Source organism: Acanthaster planci, linkage group LG06 (genome assembly GCF_054643075.1).
Source record: "Acanthaster planci isolate LZ-2023a linkage group LG06, COTS_SCS, whole genome shotgun sequence".
NCBI classification, from domain to species: Eukaryota; Metazoa; Echinodermata; class Asteroidea; order Valvatida; family Acanthasteridae; genus Acanthaster; species Acanthaster planci.
Window position 1 is genome coordinate 1407019 of NC_141782.1, and position 26506 is coordinate 1433524.

The 26506-nt window shown below is 40.4% G+C and overlaps 2 protein-coding genes across 2 annotated transcripts; one reads left to right on the forward strand and one right to left on the reverse strand.

Moving 5' to 3' along the window:
- Window positions 1-83: 83 nt before the first annotated feature.
- Window positions 84-5186, forward strand: LOC110974811 (uncharacterized). The gene is made up of 3 exons (XM_022226693.2): window positions 84-551; window positions 2134-2354; window positions 2872-5186. Exons 1-3 carry the CDS (start codon window positions 440-442, stop codon window positions 4588-4590), a joined length of 2052 nt encoding a protein of 683 aa, XP_022082385.2. The 5' UTR covers window positions 84-439; the 3' UTR covers window positions 4591-5186.
- Window positions 5178-25925, reverse strand: ano10 (anoctamin 10). Its single transcript, XM_022226728.2, has 13 exons — window positions 25779-25925; window positions 23997-24287; window positions 22996-23169; window positions 22110-22238; window positions 21420-21542; window positions 20318-20890; window positions 19933-19988; window positions 19665-19739; window positions 18903-19097; window positions 12256-12447; window positions 11788-11919; window positions 11354-11470; window positions 5178-8736 (listed from the first exon to the last, which is right to left on the reverse strand). Exons 2-13 carry the CDS (start codon window positions 24262-24264, stop codon window positions 8632-8634), a joined length of 2139 nt encoding a protein of 712 aa, XP_022082420.1. The 5' UTR covers window positions 24265-24287; window positions 25779-25925; the 3' UTR covers window positions 5178-8631.
- Window positions 25926-26506: the final 581 nt, after the last annotated feature.

The following is a 26506-nucleotide window of genomic DNA, read 5'->3' on the forward strand; positions in this document are numbered from 1 at the left end:
TTGGAAATGATTTAGTGAAAAATTACATTCTTTAGCTGCACAAATATTCGAGCAACAGTGGCATAGCCAGGGGGGGTGGGGCAAAACAGAGGATTGGATATTGAATAAGGCTTACAAACCACAACACTGAAAGCTGGTGCCCCTTTGTGGCCCCCCCCCTCCTAGTAAAATCCTAGCTACACCACTGTCGAATAAATAAAACTTTCACCGGTATGTTTCATGCTTTGTTCCATCTAGGAAATGGAGCTCTAAATTTAACCATATGGAATTTCACACTGTTGCCTTTGACTCGTACTACTGCTATGTGTTGCAAATTCCCACAACTTCACAGCTGTGTGTGCATGTGTTGCCCACAATGTGATTTCCCCAAGTCTGTGTTACCCACAATGTGATTTCCCCAAGTCATGTGCAATCTGGCAGTGACATTGTGAAATCCTGAATGCTGGAAGTCCGTATAAAGCAGATGCATGGCCGGCTAGCCACTATTAGCCATATTTTGTCTAACCAGATAGAGCAAGAATATCACGGCACAGCATTCATTTTCATAAGAGGTGAGTGATGATCGTATCTTATGGTTTAATTATTCACGTTCAGAGTTTGGCCACTGAGTTTGAATGTTTCACACACTAAGCAAAATTACAACTTAAGCTCTCTATTCTGTGATGTCAATTTTCTTTTTACCTTGGTCTAAATCAAGGGTTAGGCCTACTATCTAAAACAAAATGGGATGTGGCAAACAGACATTTGCACTTTGTAGCCCTTAATGGTTAATTGGCTGGTACCCCCAAGACTTTCAAGCATCTCTTCAAAACACATTTGTTGGTTGATCTCGTTTTCTTTGGTTTGCTTCAATTTCTGTCTTGTAAATGTGACAGTTTTTGCATTTTTTTGGTAAAGCGCAATGATCAGTCATAGAGCTGGCTTTTCTTGCAGTTACTGATATTGTTTTTGTCGTTGTCCCCTCCCCAAACAGTTTTCAGGTTCGCACAACTTTTATTTGGCCAAGCAAAAAATTAAATAGCTTTCTCGTCCAAGCCTACGTCCCCTTTCCTCACTCACCAACTTTCTCAGGCATGTAACTTTTCCTTGGATCAGCGGATTTCCTCATTTTTTTTTTACTTTACTCTCACGCCATTGAAAAGTGGAAAACACTGGGCAAAGTCTTGTAAAGATTAGAATTTCCTTTTTTTTCAAAGTACAAGTTGCACGTTGCTTTGTTTTTCATCAGTTTTTCCCTTTTCTGTTCGATGTCACCCTAGTTTAATTGATGTAAGTAACTCATGTAGCTTTAAATGCAAGTTTAGAAACTGTTAGATGGGCGAAAGCTCCTTTACTTTAACAAAATCCATCTGCCCTGAAAAACATACGCGGATAAAAAAAATGCCACATCCATATAAAAGAGACAAGAAACTATTCTCTTTACTTCGCCTGATGTCATAATACAGCTAGAACTTGAAGAAACTAACAACAGTTGTTGGTAGGTTTGTAAATAGGGAGGATATGAGAGTTTTGATATATATTTCAACAGAAAGATTCAATTTTGAATTGTTGGACTAGAATTATTTTAGAGAAAGATTTAGATCATTTTACGTACAAAGTGATCCATTTGCTCTTATTACAATCGAAGGTTATGTGGAGTGCCCTGTAGTAACATTATGTTGGACCCACGGGAAAATCCAAAGATTAACTGATGATGTCGTCATGTTGTCACTTCTGATAAAAATGCTGGGCCTACATTCCCACAGAGTTTAGAATTTATGAGGCAGACATATCCAAAATGAAATGAAAAAAAAAGTTTCTATGACAATATTGCACAACAAAATCTAATTGTGTCACCAGCGATTGCAAAAAATTGCATTAAAATTTGTCCATAACTTGTTGAAAAAATTACTTGACCTGACAGCTTGATCCCAAGCTTTTAAGAAAGACCAAAAACATCAGGCCTTCAAATGTTTTTTCATTGGTGTGTTTCAAGTCTATCTCCATCAAGCAGTTTGCAGCAGACTTTGTATTTTATTTATAACATGTGAGATATTCTGCATACGAGCATAAACAAAGGTGAAAGCATTCCATAGCTTCCTCAGTGGAGATAGCTTGGAGAACTGTTTCATTTGCTTTATGTTCCGCATGCAGCGAGCCTAGAGGTGACCACCATGGATGTCTCCCCTGGCCACTGCTGGCGGTGTGAGAGAATTCTCCCAAGCTGCTCTGTGCCTTGCACCCGATGTCCGACTGCCAAGTACTGCTCGGCATCTTGCCGAGATGAGGATGGTGCCAGACACCGTGCAGTGGAGTGTGAATTATTTAGCAAGAAAAAATGCAGCGCTTGTGGAAAACTTGGCAAAACACTTGAGGTGGGCTGTTGGCAGTGCTGACTTGTTAATTTCACTTGACTTGTAGAAAAACGGCTCCCGCCGTGTTGAAATAGATCCCTAGTGTTAAGGTGGAATCAGAGGCTGTTCCTTGTTATTTGAATTTAATTACAATGAATGCACAAACCGTTTACTTAAGCCTATCCGAGAGGAAGAAATAAATGCCCTCTGACATAATGTCACATGCAGAGGTCTATACAACTGGTAGTTTGAGACATACATGAATGTAAATTAATTTTGGACTTTTTTTTGCCCTCCCCGACGAGTATGTTAACACTGTATACTCAGTGTATGCCCCCGAAGGCTTGTGAAAAAAAACCACAAGGGTACTCGGGTGGGACTCGAACCCACGACTTCCTGTTTACTAGTGCAGACGTGATTGTGTTGTTTTAAAGCCTGTGTAATGTTTAAAGGACGCTCCCTTGCCCCCCCTAGAAATAATTGTTAGCTTGAAGAAATGAATTCAAAACAATCACTTTTCTCTCATTCTTGTTTCTAGTGTTCAGGATGCAACAATGCATGGTACTGCAACACAGACTGTCAACGACGTTGCTTTCCAACTCACAAAGAAGCCTGTCAGGCTATTAGGGATTCCATAAGACAAATGTCAACGACAATCGTGAGGTCGCGACAAAACTACTGGGATTTTCCTCAATATTTTGGCAACACCATGGCTCAAGACTTCCTTCAACTACCACACAATGAATGGTCCTCGAAGCAAGTGACAGAAGACGAGCTGGCGAGGGACTATCATGTCCTGTCTGCTGGCTGTGGGGACTTGCGCAACACGGTGTTAACGGCTGCTTCCCTACCCGACAAGTATCGGGGAAAACTCCACGTCACCCTCAGTGACTTTGACTCTTCACTTATGGCCAGGAACGTCCTGTTCCTCTTTATGCTGGTCCGCTACGCAGACAAAGATTACATTGCATCCAGTCTGACAACCATCTGGTACTCATTCCACCTATCCAAGAGGGAGTATGACCTGATCAAGGCAAGCTTAGATGAACTCATTCCAATGAGTGCTCAGGAACTCAACGATGCCACCGGAGGACTCGTGCGTGCCCTGGATGAGGAGCTGCCGTACGTGCGCTTCGTTTGGCAAAAGTGGAGACAATTAGAATGTCAACGAAACAAGGAAACATCAATTAACCTTGGACAGCAAAGAAAGGATCTGTTGAAAAAGAGTGACAAGTTCACAAAATATGATTGTTCTTCATATTTGGAGAGCATAAATGAGCAAGACAGGACACAGATGAAAAGATGGTTTGGCCACGGACTGTTTCTTCCCCATGAAGCAAATCAAACAGATATACCATTTGACAATCCTACACTAACTGGTCTACAGGTAAACACATACTTAACTGATGGTGATCCACGTATATTTCTGCTATCACAGGGTCTATTCCTTGACCAGGATCCTCCAGGAATGGAAGACTTCACGCTCTGCGTTGGGCCAAAGTTGATTCCCTTCACAGCTTGGGACTGTCTGAGGGTCAGAGAGCACTCGAGTAGGTCCTTCTCGTCTCCCATGGAGATGTACCACAACTACATGACTGACCTCCTCCAGAAAGTCAAGAGCCTCATCCTTCACGGACGGCTCCGTATCCACGTTTCCCTTGCCAACTGTCTGGACTTTCCCAGTCAGCATCGTACGTTGCAAATGCCCAACTATGACCGGATCTTCACCTCCAATCTGGCTGACTACCTTGGATTTCCCGCTCTTCTGCAGTCATTCAAGCCACTGCTGAACACCAGCAACAGCTGCTCGGTGATTGCCACTGAGACTATGAAATGGTTTGATTCTATTCACTCAGCTTATGCTCCATATCTCCAAGGTAGCCAGCGTGATAAGGCAGTGCATGCCTTCTTCCAGGACATGGTTCCTTCGTGTCATTGGAAAGGAGTGCAACCAACTTTTAACGGCTTTATGACCCATCACAGCTTCACAGAGTATTACAATAACACCCCTCACTTTCTCCAGTTTCTCCGCGCCGATTTCATGGCAGGGGGGCCAGGCGTACCAGCACGACAGGACGTGCCATCCTTTGAGACTGTCAAGAAGTATAACGGCATGCTCATGCGAGACTTCCGCAAGGGACCGAACAAACTCGCTCCATTCCAGTACCGTTTGAATGCACGTGATCTCAATATGTTAAGAGGATATGTCCGAGCAGTTGAGTGGTGTCTACCAAAAAGTGACAAAATACTTTTGTAGCATGGGCAATCTTGGACTAAGTGAACAACTGTCTTTTTGTTGTAACAACATTTGGCATTTGAAGAAGAGTAAGTTTGGAAGTAGCAGGCAGAGAATGAATGCTACGCGGAACATGCAGACACGTGTTTCTCCTGCAATGCTTTGGTGGAAAGTTCATGAGTTACATATTAGAGCGACAGCAAGTAACATGCATGAATTCCATCTTTGACTCGTCCTTTCCCGTCACACAAACCAAAGATGGCCCATTTCTATGTTGTCTTTGGCTAACAGTGCGCACATACAGGTTTGCTCACCTACGGGACAGAGGTTTTGTGACACATTTTCACCAGAACGGCAGAGTGTACAGCCGTTGCGTCAGGTGTTTTGTTTAGTACACAAAGAATGAGGTCATTTCTACCGTTGGACTATGAGCGACTCAGTCAGAATTCTGAACTGGAGGAGCAAATGTAAGGAGATAATTTAAAAGAAAAATCTGAGAGTTCTAAGTCTACGTCAATTAATCACGGTGAACCATGCCTTTTTGACGGAGTCCTGACAGTTGCATTGGACGTAGAATACTATTTATGAAAGAGAACAACAAAGCCAGATTTGATATACCAAAAATATAACTCCTTTATTACCTTGTTAGTATGAGCTCACTATATTTAACATGTATAAGCAATGCATGAGTTCAACAAGCAAATGATCTATGAATATCCCAAAAGTATACGCATGTTATTTCGTGTGCAGCTTTTAGTCGAGTCCAGAAATGAATGAAACAATTGCTATCTGACAAGAAATTGTCCAAATAAAAATTCTTGTTCTGTGTTGTATGCTGAAAGTGCAACACGAGGCTGACACCTACTTTTTATGAGGTGCAATACAAAAATAAATAGTGTGCACATATAAGTGTTGGAAATTTGTGCAAAATACATAGTGCTAATTAGTGCAAGATTTTTGAAACAGTTTGAACAGGGTATTTTGAAACTATGCGACACGTTTGAACGAGCAGTAATTAGCTCGTACATTCAAACAAAATCTCCGATCATTTGACAAACTTAAAGAAATATTTTGCCCAGTATGTGTCCTACATCAAAAACTTTTGAATGTTTATAATGGTACTGTTCTTAGTGCCAATATGCTACAATTGATGCGCTGATTAACCTTGTTACTGAAAGTTCAACTTCAGACTAGCCACTATATGCACCTTGTTCGCTACCGTTATCTAAACTTTAACATAAACTGCGTGTGAGATGACATGGTGGAATGTTCAGACCCAGAGAAAAGAATGGATGAGCAAATTAACTATACCCTGTAGTAATACATGTTGAAAGTTCACAAGTTAATGCCTTGTTCCATATACTGCAAAGAAATGTGATTTACTGATTCCTGAAATCAACAATCCATTAGTAAGGCAAGTATAGTTAGCAGAATAAATACGACAAATAAAGTGTTTTTGTTAAAACCAAAACACGTGTTATACCTTGCTGAAAAATAAACTACATTTAACAATTATTTACCCAACAACCAAAAATAAATGATTAAATGCATTAGCAACCGAGCTCAATTTTTCGTATAATCTACTTACTACTTGTACATGATTTATCATTATCACGCTCCACTACATTTAGGAAATATTTTGCCTATTAGGTTACTCCTCTGCAATGATGGCAGTATCAAACCGACTTTAATTAAAGGTACTCATAATTTCTATATCCATATAGATTTTTCAGTCCAGCCTTGAGACAAATATCTCTAAGCTAGGAGCATTAACAGTTACAAAATAAGCAGTGTTCATAGAAAATGTGCATTTGTTCTGAAAATGGAATTAAAGGCAACTGGAATTCAAAAATCTGGAATGCCTGGCAGTTTTCATTGACCAACTCGTGTCTTTCAACCCTGTAAAAAATAGACTAAATAATGCCTCACGAGACCTGAAAGACATTTATAAATAAATTGGCATAAAAATAAAGGCAGTAGAATGTTGGAAAGCTTACAGAATATGAAAGTGACACTTCCCATAAAGGCACTTTAATGTAAATCATTCAAATCCCTTGCACATGTATATCAATGCACTCTTCTTTGACAGGAAACACCGAGGACTTCCCGTTATCCGCTTCATGGTCTCATCTGTTCAGTTTTTTCCCGCTTGTTTTAGTCCATTTAAACACAGTGTCTGAGGACATCTTGTCAATTGAGGACCAGCTGCGCCTGTGACAAGGATCTCTTGTTATGTATGTCCTCGGTGTACCTCAACTATGCGTAGTTGTACATTAACTCAAAAACCAACATCTAAAAAGTTCACACCAATACACCAGGTACCGCTGATCACCTCAACTACAGTCCTTTGCAAAAGTTTAGGACCACCCATAGAAAATGCATTAACCTGAAGGAAAACCAAACTTAAACCAATCAATCATGGCAACTAATGTTTATTTTCAATGTGTAACCTTGGTTGAACATTTCTGACTACATTTCCATGATAAGACATGTTATCAGTCTAATATTCAGTGTGCCCTCCCTTATTTCTGATTGCTTCGACTGGCTTTTTTTACCCATGCTGCCTTGCAGACAAAAGTCATGCAAGACCTGCCTTTGCAAAATTTCATTCAAATGGGTATATAGCACTACACTGATGTTATGCACCACTGTAAAACCATGTTAAGTAATCATTCAGTGAGACAGTGTAATGCAGGCCCAGTGACAGATATACCAATGAAATTCCAGGTGGTCTTAAACTTTTGCAAATGACTGTACATCTTAAGATTTAAGCGTTTGCACATCAACCATTCATGCCTGGATGGAAGCTGTGCTGTGGAATGGCTATTCGGGAGTCTAGGGCTATGTTTGAATTGATAAGCTGTGGATGGACATTACAAACATGTATGTAGAGAGTGACTAGCAAGTGGCTTGAAGCGGAGCCCATGTTATATCCATCCGAGGCCCAATTCATTGTTTCCCGCCGAGGATTTGAGAATGTGGGTTCTGGTCTCACCTCAGAAAGATCATGGTTATTGACCCATCGTGGTAGAATCACATCAACGCAGCTTGTGACATATTGTCCATTAAATGCTGGACATGCAATATCTGAGGCAACCAAAACTTGACGTACAAAATTCCAGAGTTGTCTAAGGGGTGTGGGCAACTCTCGAATTGCAATGAGTTAATTGCACTCCTGGGCGGGATATCTTTACCACTGTTGTTCCCCAAAACAATCGTCAAGATACCTCACAAACAAATCCTACCACGTCTAATGCTCTCCATTTGTTCTCTTTCATTTTTTTAAGCTCAGCATTAGGATTTCTGAATGGCAATAGTCTCCACTTAACAACTCAATCATAATGGCCCCTGTGCTCAACTAATATGCCCGTAAACCATGCCCCATAATGCATTTCTGAGGCATTGAACCCTGTTGCATTATGTCAGCCATTTTGAACAATCTTCCTGGTACACGGGCATTACTGTGTTGCACAATGACCCCACAATCAGACATACTAGGAGGCAGTTTTCATAACGAGGCAACCATCAGCTGCAATAAAACTGTGAATGAGTGTACACAAAGTATAAAAATACAAAAATGGCGAGTTTATTTCAAATGGATTGTTGAATATATCTTAAGGTCTGCACCTGGCGTGAAGACAATATGGGCAAGTATTTACCAGAAGTATTTACCTGGTATGTTTGTAAAAAGAAAAAAATAGAAGTAACAACCTTTGTTCAGAATGAGAAAGGAAAAAGGTTTGGCAATGAAATGGCCGTTTTTTTTTTCACTTGTAAGGTGATGTTTACAGCTCCTTGGTACAATGTCACAGAGAGGTTTCATGACCACCAAACAAGTACTTTTTTAGGTTTGAGATGATCTGAATGTAAAAGATGGCTTTTTAAAATTTTGACACTTCAGACTGTTTTTTTTTCTCAGATTTTCAAAGTCAAATAAGGCTCGACTCCCACTCCAAGTTCTCATCTTATCCAATTAACGTTAACATGAAATGAACATCAAATAAACACGAGGTGACAATTTCCCTGTTACATGATGGGTATTCTGTTACCATGGTTACCGCATCAGGCAGTGGTTTCTCCAACCTCTTCCAGAGAAGTCTTCTCCAGTGGTGCTTTTGCCGCCTCCAGTTGTTTATTTTCTTCTTCTGCATGCCGTTTCTCGGCAAGCTGCAGCAATGACAACATATTCTTTTTAAACGTCAAAAACAATTGGTAAGACCAAAGATACCAGCCCTAGGAACAGACATAGGAGGGGCGTGGCCAGCGGGTGGGTATTGTGGGCGGGGAGGGACAAGACAAAGGTGAAGCATGGAGGGGTGGAGCAAGATTGTAAGGGACTCTTCCAGTAACACGAGGATGTCTGTGTTTGGCGATACCGTTGTGAATACAATGCTTCAATAGGAATGTTGAGACCAAACCAAAAGTACCTTCAGTCTTGGGATCAACTGATTTCGACAAATACAACGTTAGCATTAACTTTTACTTTCCCTTCCTGTTATAAATGGAAAGTGTAAATGCTACGTGTAATGCACACTTTGGACATGAAATAATTATTAAAAAATTAATAATTGACTTGGGGACGTTTGGTGATTTTGAAGTCCTTGAATTGGAAGTTGGAACCTCACAGGTCTGTGAAATTCCACAAAACTGATTTGGGGGACTGGAGAAGTCACGTTCCCGGGAGGCTTTGTATGACAGAGTGCCATGCGTTAGATACACAAATGTTAGCACCAGTGACAAATGTCAACAATTTGAAGTGTCATTTTGAAGTGAAAATCAATGACGACTGAAGAGATTTCCGCTGACGACCCCAACAATGGAACATCTATTGAGCCTCAGAGGCATGATTAGCAACACAGAACCAAAGTGTGTCACAAATGGAGACGTAAAAAGAGAAGCCTGTACACCTTTTAGTCTGACGAAGAAGATGTCAAGTGTTATTACACACGGTGCTCGTGGCGATGGTGAAGAGTGGATAGGTGAATGCTCAAACAATGACATATACAATGACTGAGGTGATATCCACCAATGTCTAATGCAGGGCTTGTTTAGTAAAGTGCCAATGACCCAAACTGTGCAAAATATGTGTAAGTTTCTTAAGGAACCTGTGTGCGAGTGTCTGTTATGGTGCCATTAACGTACTGATGGGACAGTTTCTTAAGTTAGGATGGCTGGGACCGAGTTGTGGAGACAAAACTTGTCCCCGTAACATTTTGGGGGTCCCCACAACACCTACATTTCAACACCTGTGAAGTCACCACGATTACGAACAAGTCAGTGTGCTTTTCTAGTACATATGAAATGAGCTCGGCATGCAAATGAAAACCGAAATAAAAATACTCACACGTCTTTCAACTCTCTGTGCAGAAAACATCAAGCACATTGAACGATCAGACTAAGAAACGTATTTAGCATTCTTTCTAATTCAAAATTCCCTGACCTAAGATTCAGCGGTCAGCCTGCAAGCAGAGCTGTGAACTCCTCGTTTGCAACTAGTGCCCCGGTACTCTTGTGTTACACATTCCAGGATTCCTGTTCGAATTCAACCCAGTGCATTGTGTGACACACAGGGTCTATCGGTTCCAACTTTGCCGCTTAATTTGTCAAACATCGATGCTCTGGGTTTTCTTCTCCTAACTAAAAAACCGTCCTTTTGTGCATTCCACTGTTTAGACTTGTAGCCAACTTCATAGAACAGTGACAATATTTACACATTACGGGCCCTTCCACTGTTACAAAAGTTAGAACTAGGCTCAGCACGTAGGTCAATTAACCCAGTGACCTTGCATAGCACTTTCCAGAGGCAATCCACTTTATGGAGTGATGAGTTACAATTTGATTGGTTCCATTTTGGTCGGTATTCATGTTCCTCTGGCGTGCCAAGATGTCTGTGTTGACCAGGGAACCAGTCCAGACGCAAGGTCATGACAGAGGATTTCTGAGCCTGTTCAAGACTAAAACTGTTGGTAGCCCTTTTATTTTCTGGTATATCTAAGGTCCATTCAAGTGGGTGTTAAGCGCTATTGACAGAGGCAGATGTGGGCCCGAAAACAAACATTTTGGAGTTACGTGCGAGGGTTAATTTCATTTAAAGGGGTGACCATTGTGAAGAAAACTTCTGATCTCTGGAGAATTACGTTAAGGATTAACGTCTTTTACAGAAAAGGGAGATTCGTTCATTTGGGTGCAGGTTTAGGAGAATAGTGACTCCACACAGGAGACCCCACGTGATGGATATGAAGGTGCTTGCCTTGATCCGAGGTGCAGGACCTGCAGGTGTGAGCCTTCCACCTGGAAATCACAGTTGAAGGGTCTAACAGTGAAGGCCTTCACATGGGAAAGGCTTCGAAGGTGCACCTTCAAAAAAACCTTGGTGCAGTATCTGCAGGTGTGCATTATCAACAAAAATGGGGTCTGAAGGCGTGTGCATTTGTCTCATGTGTAGAATCTACTGGTGTGCACCTACATACCAATTATCTGGGTGCAGAATCTGTATGTGCGTGCAACTTCAACCTGGATATCTTGTGCACACCACCTTCAGGTGTACACTTCACTCCAAATATCCTAGGTGAAGGATCTGAAGGTGTGCACCTTCAAATAGGTATCTGTTGCATGCCACCTATAGGTGTGCACCTACACGCCAAGTATCCAAGGTGTTGGATCTGAAGGTGTGCACCTTCAAATAGGTATTCGTTGCATGCCACCTATAGGTGTGCACCTACACGCCAAGTATCCAAGGTGTTGGACCTTCAAATCCAACACCTTCAGCCTAGGTGATACTCACCATCTGAAGGAATGCCTGTCTGGATTCAAACTCTTCCCTCGCTAGCTCCACCTCCATCCACTTGGGCAGATCAGGGATCAGAATAGCGATGGCAGCCTTCAGGCCCAGCAGAATGTGCTGAAAAAGAAGGTAAATTTCATTACAATGCGTACAAAATTCCACGGAACTCTGGGTAGCACTCTGGTCATCCACTTTTTTCCAGTCTCAAAAATACTTCACCACAATGTTGTCTACCCACGACATGGAGAAAGTTACCCACATCAGCTGCTCCGTGTTGGTCACACTTTTGGGGAAGTCTGGTTGAAGCAGGGAAAGACAAAGACCAAGGAATGACGAACGACAACCACGAGGGTTTTTTTTTTCTGTGCAGATTTGCAGAAATGGAAAAACCTACTCTTTTTTGAAGGGAGGGGGGAAAAATTGGGTCTACTTACCTCAAATGCGACAAACATAAGGATGTAGTGGGTGGCGCTCATGTCAGGGAAGAAGGCCTTGACTTCCGGAGACATGGCCATCAGTGAGGTGTTGGTCAGAACGGCAACGATGCCCATGATCTCAAAGACAACCTGAAAAATAAGACCAGTCCGGTCCAACAAAAGAACGGTCTCACAAGAAAGCGCCATCCTCACCACACAAACCAGTTATAAGAACTACATATTGTTTCCTAGATGGAGCTATGAACGTGCAAAGTTTTTACACTCTGAATCAAGTTACAAAGGTACGTTTCACTTTTCTGAGACACGCATATGTAACGAGCATCAATACGGACTCGGCATACAACCGACTTTGGTTTTTCATCACATGCACGAGAAAATGTTTCACAGAAAGTACAATCACAGTTTATTTTAACGTAAACGATCTACACAACACAGCCTTACAAATCATAGTGTAGCTTAACACACCTGCCAGGTTCCTATATCTTCTGCCGATTGGCCAAAGGGTCGCTGACACACCCGACTGATCTTGAAGGCATCAGAGCGGATCTCAATGATGTTGTTGAGTAGGGCCCACAGCGCGGCCAGAGGGTAGACCGCCGAGAACAGGAAGACGTAGCCAAACTGGAGGAACAGCTCCAGATAGTCGTCAAAAGTGCCCTACAAAAATGAAGGAAAGATTCCCAACAACGTTGACTCATTTACTAAGTGCCAGTTGAACATGGAAACTTACAACTGCCAGTGTTGAACCTATGACAACAAAACACTTAACTAGGATTCAACCAACTAGTTTGTTGAAAACTGAAACATTGCCAATACAGGATTCAACCAACTAGTTTGTTGAAAACTGAAACATTGCCAATACAGGATTCAAACAACTCGTTTGTTGAAAACTGAAACATTGCCAATACAGGATTCAACCAACTCGTTTGTTGAAAACTGAAACATTGCCAATACAGGATTCAACCAACTCGTTTGTTGAAAACTGAAACATTGCCAATACAGGATTCAACCAACTAGTTTGTTGAAAACTGAAACATTGCCAATACAGGATTCAACCAACTCGTTTGTAGAAAACTGAAACATTGCCAATACAGGATTCAACCAACTCGTTTGTTGAAAACTGAAACATTGCCAATACAGGATTCAACCAACTCGTTTGTAGAAAACTGAAACATTGCCAATACAGGATTCAACCAACTAGTTTGTTGAAAACTGAAACATTGCCAATACAGGATTCAACCAACTCGTTTGTAGAAAACTGAAACATTGCCAATACAGGATTCAACCAACTCGTTTGTTGAAAACTGAAACATGGCCAATACAGGATTCAACCAACTAGTTTGTTGAAAACTGAAACATTGCCAATACAGGATTCAACCAACTCGTTTGTTGAAAACTGAAACATTGCCAATACAGGATTCAACCAACTCGTTTGTTGAAAACTGAAACATTGCCAATACAGGATTCAACCAACTAGTTTGTTGAAAACTGAAACATTGCCAATACAGGATTCAACCAACTCGTTTGTTGAAAACTGAAACATGGCCAATACAGGATTCAACCAACTAGTTTGTTGAAAACTGAAACATTGCCAATACAGGATTCAACCAACTCGTTTGTTGAAAACTGAAACATGGCCAATACAGGATTCAACCAACTCGTTTGTTGAAAACTGAAACATTGCCAATACAGGATTCAACCAACTCGTTTGTTGAAAACTGAAACATGGCCAATACAGGATTCAACCAACTCGTTTGTTGAAAACTGAAACATTGCCAATACAGGATTTAACCAACTAGTTTGTTGAAAACTGAAACATTGCCAATACAGGATTTAACCAACTAGTTTGTAGAAAACTGAAACATTGCCAATACAGGATTTAACCAACTAGTTTGTAGAAAACTGAAACATTGCCAATACAGGATTCAACCAACTAGTTTGTTGAAAACTGAAACATTGCCAATACAGGATTCAACCAACTCGTTTGTTGAAAATTGAAACACTGCCAATACAGGATTTAACCAACTCGTTTGTTGAAAACTGAAACACTGCCAATACAGGATTTAACCAACTCGTTTGTTGAAAACTGAAACATTGCCAATACAGGATTTAACCAACTCGTTTGTTGAAAACTGAAACATTGCCAATACAGGATTTAACCAACTAGTTTGTTGAAAATTGAAACACTGCCAATACAGGATTTAACCAACTAGTTTGTTGAAAACTGAAACATTGCCAATACAGGATTCAACCAACTAGTTTGTTGAAAACTGAAACATTGCCAATACAGGATTTAACCAACTAGTTTGTTGAAAACTGAAACATTGCCAATACAGGATTCAACCAACTCGTTTGTTGAAAACTGAAACATTGCCAATACAGGATTCAACCAACTCGTTTGTTGAAAACTGAAACATTGCCAATACAGGATTCAACCAACTAGTTTGTTGAAAACTGAAACATTGCCAATACAGGATTTAACCAACTAGTTTGTTGAAAACTGAAACATGGCCAATACAGGATTTAACCAACTAGTTTGTTGAAAACTGAAACATGGCCAATACAGGATTCAACCAACTAGTTTGTTGAAAACTGAAACATGGCCAATACAGGATTTAACCAACTAGTTTGTTGAAAACTGAAACATTGCCAATACAGGATTTAACCAACTAGTTTGTTGAAAACTGAAACATGGCCAATACAGGATTTAACCAACTAGTTTGTTGAAAACTGAAACATTGCCAATACAGGATTCAACCAACTAGTTTGTTGAAAACTGAAACATTGCCAATACAGGATTCAACCAACTAGTTTGTTGAAAACTGAAACATGGCCAATACAGGATTCAACCAACTAGTTTGTTGAAAACTGAAACATTGCCAATACAGGATTCAACCAACTAGTTTGTTGAAAACTGAAACATGGCCAATACAGGATTTAACCAACTAGTTTGTTGAAAACTGAAACATTGCCAATACAGGATTCAACCAACTAGTTTGTTGAAAACTGAAACATTGCCAATACAGGATTCAACCAACTAGTTTGTTGAAAACTGAAACATGGCCAATACAGGATTTAACCAACTAGTTTGTTGAAAACTGAAACATTGCCAATACAGGATTTAACCAACTAGTTTGTTGAAAACTGAAACATGGCCAATACAGGATTTAACCAACTAGTTTGTTGAAAACTGAAACATTGCCAATACAGGATTCAACCAACTAGTTTGTTGAAAACTGAAACATTGCCAATACAGGATTCAACCAACTAGTTTGTTGAAAACTGAAACATTGCCAATACAGGATTCAACCAACTAGTTTGTTGAAAACTGAAACATTGCCAATACAGGATTCAACCAACTAGTTTGTTGAAAACTGAAACATTGCCAATACAGGATTCAACCAACTAGTTTGTTGAAAACTGAAACATTGCCAATACAGGATTCAACCAACTCGTTTGTTGAAAACTGAAACATTGCCAATACAGGATTCAACCAACTAGTTTGTTGAAAACTGAAACATTGCCAATACAGGATTTAACCAACTAGTTTGTTGAAAACTGAAACATGGCCAATACAGGATTTAACCAACTAGTTTGTTGAAAACTGAAACATGGCCAATACAGGATTCAACCAACTAGTTTGTTGAAAACTGAAACATGGCCAATACAGGATTTAACCAACTAGTTTGTTGAAAACTGAAACATTGCCAATACAGGATTTAACCAACTAGTTTGTTGAAAACTGAAACATGGCCAATACAGGATTTAACCAACTAGTTTGTTGAAAACTGAAACATTGCCAATACAGGATTCAACCAACTAGTTTGTTGAAAACTGAAACATGGCCAATACAGGATTCAACCAACTAGTTTGTTGAAAACTGAAACATGGCCAATACAGGATTTAACCAACTAGTTTGTTGAAAACTGAAACATTGCCAATACAGGATTCAACCAACTAGTTTGTTGAAAACTGAAACATTGCCAATACAGGATTCAACCAACTAGTTTGTTGAAAACTGAAACATGGCCAATACAGGATTTAACCAACTAGTTTGTTGAAAACTGAAACATTGCCAATACAGGATTTAACCAACTAGTTTGTTGAAAACTGAAACATGGCCAATACAGGATTTAACCAACTAGTTTGTTGAAAACTGAAACATTGCCAATACAGGATTCAACCAACTAGTTTGTTGAAAACTGAAACATTGCCAATACAGGATTCAACCAACTAGTTTGTTGAAAACTGAAACATTGCCAATACAGGATTCAACCAACTAGTTTGTTGAAAACTGAAACATTGCCAATACAGGATTCAACCAACTAGTTTGTTGAAAACTGAAACATTGCCAATACAGGATTCAACCAACTAGTTTGTTGAAAACTGAAACATTGCCAATACAGGATTCAACCAACTCGTTTGTTGAAAACTGAAACATTGCCAATACAGGATTCAACCAACTAGTTTGTTGAAAACTGAAACATTGCCAATACAGGATTTAACCAACTAGTTTGTTGAAAACTGAAACATGGCCAATACAGGATTTAACCAACTAGTTTGTTGAAAACTGAAACATGGCCAATACAGGATTCAACCAACTAGTTTGTTGAAAACTGAAACATGGCCAATACAGGATTTAACCAACTAGTTTGTTGAAAACTGAAACATTGCCAATACAGGATTTAACCAACTAGTTTGTTGAAAACTGAAACATGGCCAATACAGGATTTAACCAACTAGTTTGTTGAAAACTGAAACATTGCCAATACAGGATTCAACCAACTAGTTTGTTGAAAACTGAAACATTGCCAATACAGGATTCAACCAACTAGTTTGTTGAAAACTGAAACATGGCCAATACAGGATTCAACCAACTAGTTTGTTGAAAACTGAAACATTGCCAATACAGGATTCAACCAACTAGTTTGTTGAAAACTGAAACATGGCCAATACAGGATTTAACCAACTAGTTTGTTGAAAACTGAAACATTGCCAATACAGGATTCAACCAACTAGTTTGTTGAAAACTGAAACATTGCCAATACAGGATTCAACCAACTAGTTTGTTGAAAACTGAAACATGGCCAATACAGGATTTAACCAACTAGTTTGTTGAAAACTGAAACATTGCCAATACAGGATTTAACCAACTAGTTTGTTGAAAACTGAAACATGGCCAATACAGGATTTAACCAACTAGTTTGTTGAAAACTGAAACATTGCCAATACAGGATTCAACCAACTAGTTTGTTGAAAACTGAAACATTGCCAATACAGGATTCAACCAACTAGTTTGTTGAAAACTGAAACATTGCCAATACAGGATTCAACCAACTAGTTTGTTGAAAACTGAAACATTGCCAATACAGGATTCAACCAACTAGTTTGTTGAAAACTGAAACATTGCCAATACAGGATTCAACCAACTAGTTTGTTGAAAACTGAAACATTGCCAATACAGGATTCAACCAACTCATTTGTTGAAAACTGAAACATTGCCAATACAGGATTCAACCAACTCGTTTGTTGAAAATTGAAACATTGCCAATACAGGATTCAACCAACTAGTTTGTTGAAAACTGAAACATTGCCAATAGAGGATTCAACCAACTCGTTTGTTGAAAACTGAAACATTGCCAATACAGGATTCAACCAACTCGTTTGTTGAAAACTGAAACATTGCCAATACAGGATTTAACCAACTAGTTTGTTGAAAACTGAAACATTGCCAATACAGGATTCAACCAACTAGTTTGTTGAAAACTGAAACATTGCCAATACAGGATTCAACCAACTAGTTTGTTGAAAACTGAAACATTGCCAATACAGGATTTAACCAACTAGTTTGTTGAAAACTGAAACATTGCCAATACAGGATTCAACCAACTAGTTTGTAGAAAACTGAAACATTGCCAATACAGGATTCAACCAACTCGTTTGTAGAAAACTGAAACATTGCCAATACAGGATTTAACCAACTAGTTTGTAGAAAACTGAAACATTGCCAATACAGGATTCAACCAACTCGTTTGTAGAAAATGAAACATGGCCAATACAGGATTCAACCAACTAGTTTGTTGAAAACTGAAACATGGCCAATACAGGATTCAACCAACTCGTTTGTAGAAAACTGAAACATTGCCAATACAGGATTTAACCAACTAGTTTGTAGAAAACTGAAACATTGCCAATACAGGATTCAACCAACTCGTTTGTAGAAAATGAAACATGGCCAATACAGGATTCAACCAACTAGTTTGTAGAAAATGAAACATGGCCAATACAGGATTCAACCAACTAGTTTGTTGAAAACTGAAACATTGCCAATACAGGATTCAACCAACTCGTTTGTAGAAAACTGAAACATTGCCAATACAGGATTCAACCAACTCGTTTGTTGAAAACTGAAACATTGCCAATACAGGATTCAACCAACTCGTTTGTAGAAAACTGAAACATTGCCAATACAGGATTCAACCAACTCGTTTGTAGAAAACTGAAACATTGCCAATACAGGATTCAACCAACTCGTTTGTAGAAAACTGAAACATTGCCAATACAGGATTCAACCAACTCGTTTGTTGAAAACTGAAACATTGCCAATACAGGATTCAACCAACTAGTTTGTAGAAAATGAAACATTGCCAATACAGGATTCAACCAACTAGTTTGTTGAAAACTGAAACATGGCCAATACAGGATTCAACCAACTAGTTTGTTGAAAACTGAAACATGGCCAATACAGGATTCAACCAACTCGTTTGTAGAAAATGAAACATTGCCAATACAGGATTTAACCAACTAGTTTGTAGAAAATGAAACATTGCCAATACAGGATTCAACCAACTAGTTTGTTGAAAACTGAAACATGGCCAATACAGTGCATCATGAATTGGAAACGTCATTTGCATATTTAAAGTTGCGTACGATTTTCCAAATCTCAGCTTTGTCACGACAATTCAGCTTCAGTTTCACGAGATCATTCCTAAAAGTGGAGACCGACAAGCCTAATGGAGCCCAAGGAGGGAGCTTGGAGCCCAAGTTACTGCTCCTCTTCACGGCTAAATTTATTCCTCTCCCTCTCGAGCCACACCCCTTTTTCTTCTTACGGGATAGACGTCCATCTTGCTCTGCTCCTCGGCGAGCCCTTTGGCCGCCTCCACGTTGGCGTCGTCGTCTTTCTTCTTCTCGGCTGCCTCCAGCACCTTGTCCCCCTTGCGCCAGAAGCGTAGGATGAGGTAAGGCAGTCCCGTCTCCAGGAACTGCTCGATGAGCTGCTGGACAATCAGGAGGGTGGCCAGGTACTGCGGACGTCAGAAATAAAGACAGCAAAAGTTCTATCAGCTGTGTGCATAAGCGACTGAGGGCGCTGCACAATCTAACGCCCGCGACAACCATCCGGGGTGATTTCATGTGCTTGCCAGTGCAGGTTGTAGCACAAATCCAAAGCATGGTCTAATAATGCAAATGCTAAAATTGCAATAGAAACTCGTATTTATATCAGCTCTGAGCGTGGCACATAGAGGGTACTGTGTTGTCAAAAGCCAAGTGACAAAACATCATGCGCACACTCGGAGGCTTCCACATTTTCAAGGCACACCATTCATCTTGCTGGCAAAATGAGTTTTCAACTGAATGCGCACAAATAAAGACAACACCCTCGGCAAATCTTTTTTAACTGGAAGTGGATATCTTTGAAAAGGTCACCTAGCCAGTTCCAAAGTGACAGCACAGTTATTGATGCGGGCAGGAACTACTTTTCAAATCCTCGCTCACACTCACGTACAATACACCCCTAATGTCCCTTGCCTCCTCTGATCTAAGCTAGACTTTGCCCTGAAAGGACTCGGCATTGACATTCGTAGACTCACCTTCTGCAGTCGGACCATGTCTTGCTGGTAGAAAGCGACGTAGAAGAGGGCCATGAAGCAGTTGGCAAAGTCAAACTGTGGAGTTCAAGAATTCAATTTCACCTCAAACAGTATCATATATCATTGAATCAATTAACTTACAAGTTATCTTCTTTAAAGATACAGCGTAATTCATGAAACTTTTTCCGTACAAATCCGTCGACTGTTCAAATGTTGTCAGTTGGTGCATCAATTTACATCTGATATGCACATCCAGAATCAAACTTACCACGATCAGTTTCATAATCAAGTTGTTCTCATGAGTTGAATTTAGACGATGGTTCTCTGCAAAGACAACAAATTACTTTGGGTCACATAATTGATTTGTCACTATTTTCATGTTTTATGAAGTTTAGTTGTTGTAATTTGATTTTTTTCTAAATTAAATACTCATCTCATTCAAGTAAATTGAAAAGTTAATCTTGCTTGATGAACCAAACCAAAATAATTTTCCACCATTTTCAAAATTTTATTAATCGGTCCAACAACAAGAACTTTGAGATAAAAATGCATTCTACATTTTGTAGAAATACTAACAGAAAAGCCACGCTGGCAGATTTATTGATTTTTCAAATATTAATCGCTGACAAACTTTTGTTGATGGCCAAACTCACCCCAGTCATTAAGGTATGACGCCAACTGCCGGTAGAATTTGTTGATGACCACAATGGCGACCGCGTAGATCATGCTGGGCAGCAGGAAAACCACACTCCCCGGCATCTTGGTGATATCCATCCGCGCCTTGATGTAGTCCTCGCAGGTGAAGCTGGCCAGCATGATCCCGAACGCCACCACCAGGAAGCCCAGGATGACTGGTAGGGACACGCCAAACTTCTTCATGTTCCGCTTCCACTTCGGGTAGTGTGGCTCCTCCCGGCCCGTGATGGGGTTGCGGTGGAGCGGGCCGTAGAACTGCGGCCGGGGCTCCTCGAACTTCACCATGCCGTAGGTGCCCCAGGAGTAGGCCATGCCCGCGCACTTGCGCTTCCAAGCCTCCAGGAAGAGGGTGGTCCAGAGGAGGTTGAAGATGGCAAACAGGGCGTAGCCGTGGCTTGGCGGGCCCAGGAAGGCAGCGAGCAGGTAGGACAAAAGACCCACTACAGCAGGTAGCACCAAGGCAGCCGTGTAGAACCCAAGGAAGGAGAAGTAGATCGCTAGGGCTTCACCAAAGTACTCGCGGATTCTCTCTAGATTGCAGCATTTTACCAAAAAATGGGAAAAAAAACAACTTTGTGGTAGTGTAGGGAACACACAGAGTTTTTAAGTCTTTCAGAAACTTTCTTTAAAACTTCAAATTCAATTTAGTGATGTCATACTTAAAATAAAACTTGTTTGCCTTTCACAAAAAAATAAAGTACTTTTATTTATGCATTTGGATGGAAGAGAACTCATGTTAAAAGTTGGTCTTTGTTATGATACTAGACTTGGACGTCCATATTCAATATTCACAGAACTCTCTGCAATCAATACACTTCACCGTGACGGATGTCAGTGTTTTTCATTTTACAGTTGAACATCAAGAATTTTAACACCACTAATCCGTGCTTGATTAAAGAAAACATGGCATTACATATTGGACAAAAAGTGGACCCTTTCCTAGACTGGTCCTTGTGTTTTTTCCCCAGCACAGAAGTATCTTACATCGTGGGTCAAGCTCATTTTTACGCCATAGGTCAAGCTTGAGGCCCAGGCTGAGCCCCACGATTACTGTCTTACCGATGGGCTGTCCGTTGAGACTGTTGAAACTCTTGTACCATATCTTGGTCAGCGAGGAGAGCTCGCTGGCAATGTGCAGAGGGTACAGATGGGTCACGATCTCAGCATCCATTAACTTGGGAACTGTGACGGCAAAAAATAAAAGAATGGATTTTGAAGTCTCTTGTATTCAAATTTCCAATTTGTCCGTCCGTTACATGGTATGGCAAAATATTTCTGTTTCAATGAAAATAAAGTAATTAATTCAGAAATCATAGATAAACACTAGGTGTCCATTTTGTGATATGAAAATACTGGACTATTCATATAATGAACTCACAAATCTTATGGGATGCACCACCTGTGAATTAACCAAAAAAAATGCTAACAAATTTTTGGCAGAACTCCTTTTGTTGTAACTGTCAAAAACAGTCAAAATTCCTCCCGCTCCCCAGTACGCAGACACATGTGGGAAATTTGACTGGTTTTGACTGATAGGACAACTGGTTCGAGAATGTGTCTTTGCATAGGAGGGTTAAAGAACAGGCAAAGTGACCTCTAACCTCTAAAATAAAGGGCTACAGACATTTCTGGAACCAATCTGTTGTCAAAACTGTGTAATTAGGCCGCTAAATGATTTTGATCCATCCACAAAATAAGGTATCAAAGGCACATTTTTTTTAATTTTGAATTTGTGAAATCGTGACTTACTGATGCGTTGTTTCTCGTACAGCACCAGTTTATTGGTGCCGGGGATGTGGCTCGTCGTTGGGTTACGAATGTGTAGGAGTAGGTAATAAATGATCCGTTGGCAATCACACGTTGTCAAAAAATGGGGCTCTGTAAATACCAGTAAACACAACTACATTATTCTTATGAAATTTGATCGTATGCTTTCCCAAGGTTGACTTGTTATTGGCTTCTAATGTTGCTGCTCTTGTATCTTTGAACCTCAGTTTGCTTTCTACAAAACATTTGAATTGACAAAAATGGAACAATACACTTAATTAACAAATGTACTTGGGTTGGAATAAGTGTTCAAAAGCTATCCTAGAAAAAAATACATAGTGTCTCCAAAAACTGTAACCAGTCCAAGTTTGGAGTTAATTATAAATGTATGCAGCTTGGCAAGTTGCCAATTAATGCACTTCTTCCACATCTAAGGCAGGGTGGCAAATTTCAGGCTTAAAAAAGAAGGAAGCCATCTTTCGAATTTTTCTCTTCTTTTAGGTAGTGGATTTTTCCCAGATGGCGGGTGGATTTTCTGGACTCTTCTGCTGATATTTTTTGAGTCTAAAGCAAAGACACTTCAACCCAAAGTACTCAACATGCTCCAAATATGTAGTCAGAAAATGAATAAAAAGTGAAAAAGAAATTGCAAATTTAAAAAAAGAATTTAAAGAGGAAAGACAAGGAACCCAGTAGATACACAAAACTATTTTATTTTTTCCTGCGGTCTAACACCGCTACATGTAATCAATACACAAAGTGTCGAGTATAAAACAGTCCTGAAGCCTCCAATTTCTATATTAATTCTTCATACATTCTTGAGGTTAGAGTTAATGGCAAATATCAACTCCTCAGTCCTTTGGCCTACCTTCACATTCAAACTGGTCCGAGTGGACCCGGGTGAATTCCCGAACGGTGCCATCTTTGCATTTCTTCTTCAGGCAAGCTCTCTCGGCGCCCTCGAGTAGACGCTCCCGCAATGCTCCGATCTCAAGGACCATACCTCCGCCGTTTTCGCTCACAGACTGCCTGGCCTTCAGACCTAGGGCACGTGCACAGACATACACATAGATACCGTTGTGCTTTGAATGTGAACGTAAGGCTGAAATCTAAATCTTGTTGGTAAGAAGACGTCTGTTACCATGGGGAAATGACACAAGATATACATTGGTTTTCAATATGGATGTTGGGTACAATCGGTCGATATACCCGATCGTCTGATCTTTGTGCAATCGGCTGATCAAGGATTTGTTGATTATTTCACCATCAGTCGATCACAATTTCTGTTTACATGAGCGTTGATTCAAAAAAGGACAGTAAAGTTGGAGAATTCATACAGGATCGGCCAATCACAGGGAGCTTGTTGGTGACTGTGCAAGTTGGCCAATTATGCCCATCAAGAATAACATGGACGGGCAAAAAGTAGTTTGCTTCAGAAGCAACGTTAACAGAGTTAAACAGAAGGACAGATTTCATATAAATTAAACAGAAGGACCGATTTCATATAAATTAAACAGAAGGACCGATTTCATATAAATTAAACAGAAGGACCGATTTCATATAAATTAAACAGAAGGACCGATTTCATATAAATTAAACAGGACTGATTTCATGTAAATTACTCAGAGAGTTTATGGAAATATGAGAGGGGAGGAATAACACTGTATCACCTTCAGCATTCACAAAGCTTGATATGTGTGCTTAACAAATAGATATTTAATATTTTCATTGACAAAACTTCTTTGAATTTTCCAAGTGTTAATGAATCAAGAATAACGTACACTATCTGATCTTTTCATGTGCGACTGATGCTAAACAATAAAGGCCTCCCCAATTTTCAAACATGTCTTCCAAAAGAAACCGGCTCACCAGCACCACCATTTTCTGGGGGCGCCTCAATGCGTTCGATCAGCCATTTCCTCGTCTCCTCGGTGGTCTTCTCCGATATCTCCATGATGACCAGGGGCCTGAGATGGCCGCCTTCGTGCGTCAAGATGTCGCCATGGAGATCCTGGATGTAGTGGTGATGGTGGTGGCCGTCGTGGTCATCGTGGTGAGGGTCACCATCGTGGTGGTCAGTTTGGTGGCTGTGCCCGTTGACCTGGGTCACTGCCCCTTGACGTTGGATAGCAGGCATGGTGCTAGACTACTGTGCAGACACTGAAAGTGTCAAAAGGGGGAAACTAAAATTTAGTAGGAAAAATATCAGTTCGGTAAGTGACCACAGATAGAACGTTATATCCCGAGAAACCAAGTCCTCAGTTGTGTACAGAGTTCTTTTGAGAAATGACAATTGATACTTTCCAACAACAGTGAAAATGTTTCTCAGTCACACACTGACTCGTGTATTTGTAATCTTTTTTTTTTCAATCTTCTGAACTGTGCGTATGAATGGATGAAGGATGGACTCAGGATGTCGTATTCTCTCTGAGGCCACTAACTACAACTTGAAATGCATATGTACAGGGGTAACCGGTCAATAAGCACGTCAAGCATAATCTTGACTCTTGCGTAAATTTACTGAATCCCCTCCTGAGCTGATTTAATACTCCATCAACGGATTTTATTCCAAGGCAAATCAACTCAGGATGGAGTAGGCCTATACAATAAATTGGTACAAGTTTCAAGATTGCGCTGAACATGCACAATCACTTGACGTGCTTTGACCTTTGCAAAATAAGTCAATATCACTGCACCATTCTGCCAATGGCCAATCAACTTTTTTTTTCTCATTCACGGTTGTGGAAGACGGTTGTCGTAGGCCCTGAGTTACTGTTCTCGCGGTCAGACATCCAGGAACTTCTGTACGTTATTGAACAGTGCGAAGGGTAAATTTGCCCCTTTACTGTGAGTTGAAAGTCCATAGAGACGTCATGCCGACTGCAAGAAAGCAATCGTACAGTCGTAACAATGCAGATCAGCTGGCCAATCGCTCTAAAAGCATATTGGCCACGCAACCCCAGCAAAGCCAAGAGGCTAAGACAAGAGCTGGATTTTCCAAGCTAGCGCAGCACAATGAAGCCTACGATCACACTGCTTCTCACTTACTGCACTTAGGCTACTCAACTAACTAGCAACGGCAGTTGGCAGTCACGTAAAGTAAGCCTAGTCGGAAAAGGAGGACACGTAGACCGACACTCGTCATCTATGCATATTATGCTCAGGACGCACAAAATACGTACTCTACACTTTCTGATTTAATATGCATACGACACACGTCGTTCAACAGGTCCTCCTTTTCCCTCTACTGTCGTGTAACCAGCAACCACCAACATGACTGACAGACAAACATGACAAAAATTGAAAGACTGGAGCAGTTCTTCTTTAATCTTTTATGAAAATAAAATCGTGCCACTCAGGGAATGAATACATGCCGAATCTTTCAGATTTAAAGACTTTGGAAAGAGTTCCATACACGGACGCCACTTGACACCCTGTGCACAAACCCTGGTCTGAAAAAGTCTGGTATCTCTGAGTGTTTTCTCAGTACTTTATGGTGAAACTTCCCTCCTAAATTGAACTTTTCTGGACATGTTTTTGCTATCTGATGGCTACTAAGTCACTGTAGGGAAGAATTACTGACTGGCGTCCGTATATGGAACTCTTCCCAAGATTTTAAACAAAGACAATTAAATTCTCTCGGCAAATTACCAAAATAGTAACAAATGAGTTCCTCCATCTGTCAATGTCTGTGATACACGACACACCTTTTTGGATGTGATTATACCGTCGGGCTCCCTGCTAAACAGCCAGCAAATGATCATTACAATTAATATCTAGAAGTACAGTAACTAAGCTAAAAATCTGCCACCCAGACTTCACGTCATTCTGATGTTAGTAATTGGCGAAAGAGTACCAACTATTGGTAAAACCGCGAAAAAGTTCCGAAGTTTGACATTCAGCGCTGACGCGAGTGACGGTCGTCTGCAGCGCGTTATAACTTCCAAATTTCCGAAAATTATGTTTATAACAATATAGCAGGCTGAACATAACAGTCAAGGTAACTTTCACTTTTTAAAGGGATACTTGTTCTTGTTTAGCATGTTTAGCGAGTTAAAAACTCACCACAACTTGCACAAGAAGACCGCTCACCTGTAGGCCTAACGTTAGATGTTCTGAAACGGGCAGAGCGCGGACGTGTTTTTTGTTGTTTTTTTAACGTCCCAGCTGTCTGGGTATACAACATGTATTTTCCTGAGAAAGATGGTTCTTGGAAAGAGACTAGTCTTCATGCTTCATGGAAGATTCCCTCTTTTGGAAATCTACAGAGCCAAGATTTTACCTTTTGAAAGTTTCAAGTCATAATGTAGGGCTAAGCCCAAGTTGGATTTCCCCCAGCTAGGCCAGCATCCTCCCATGTAGACATGGTAGGCCTAGAA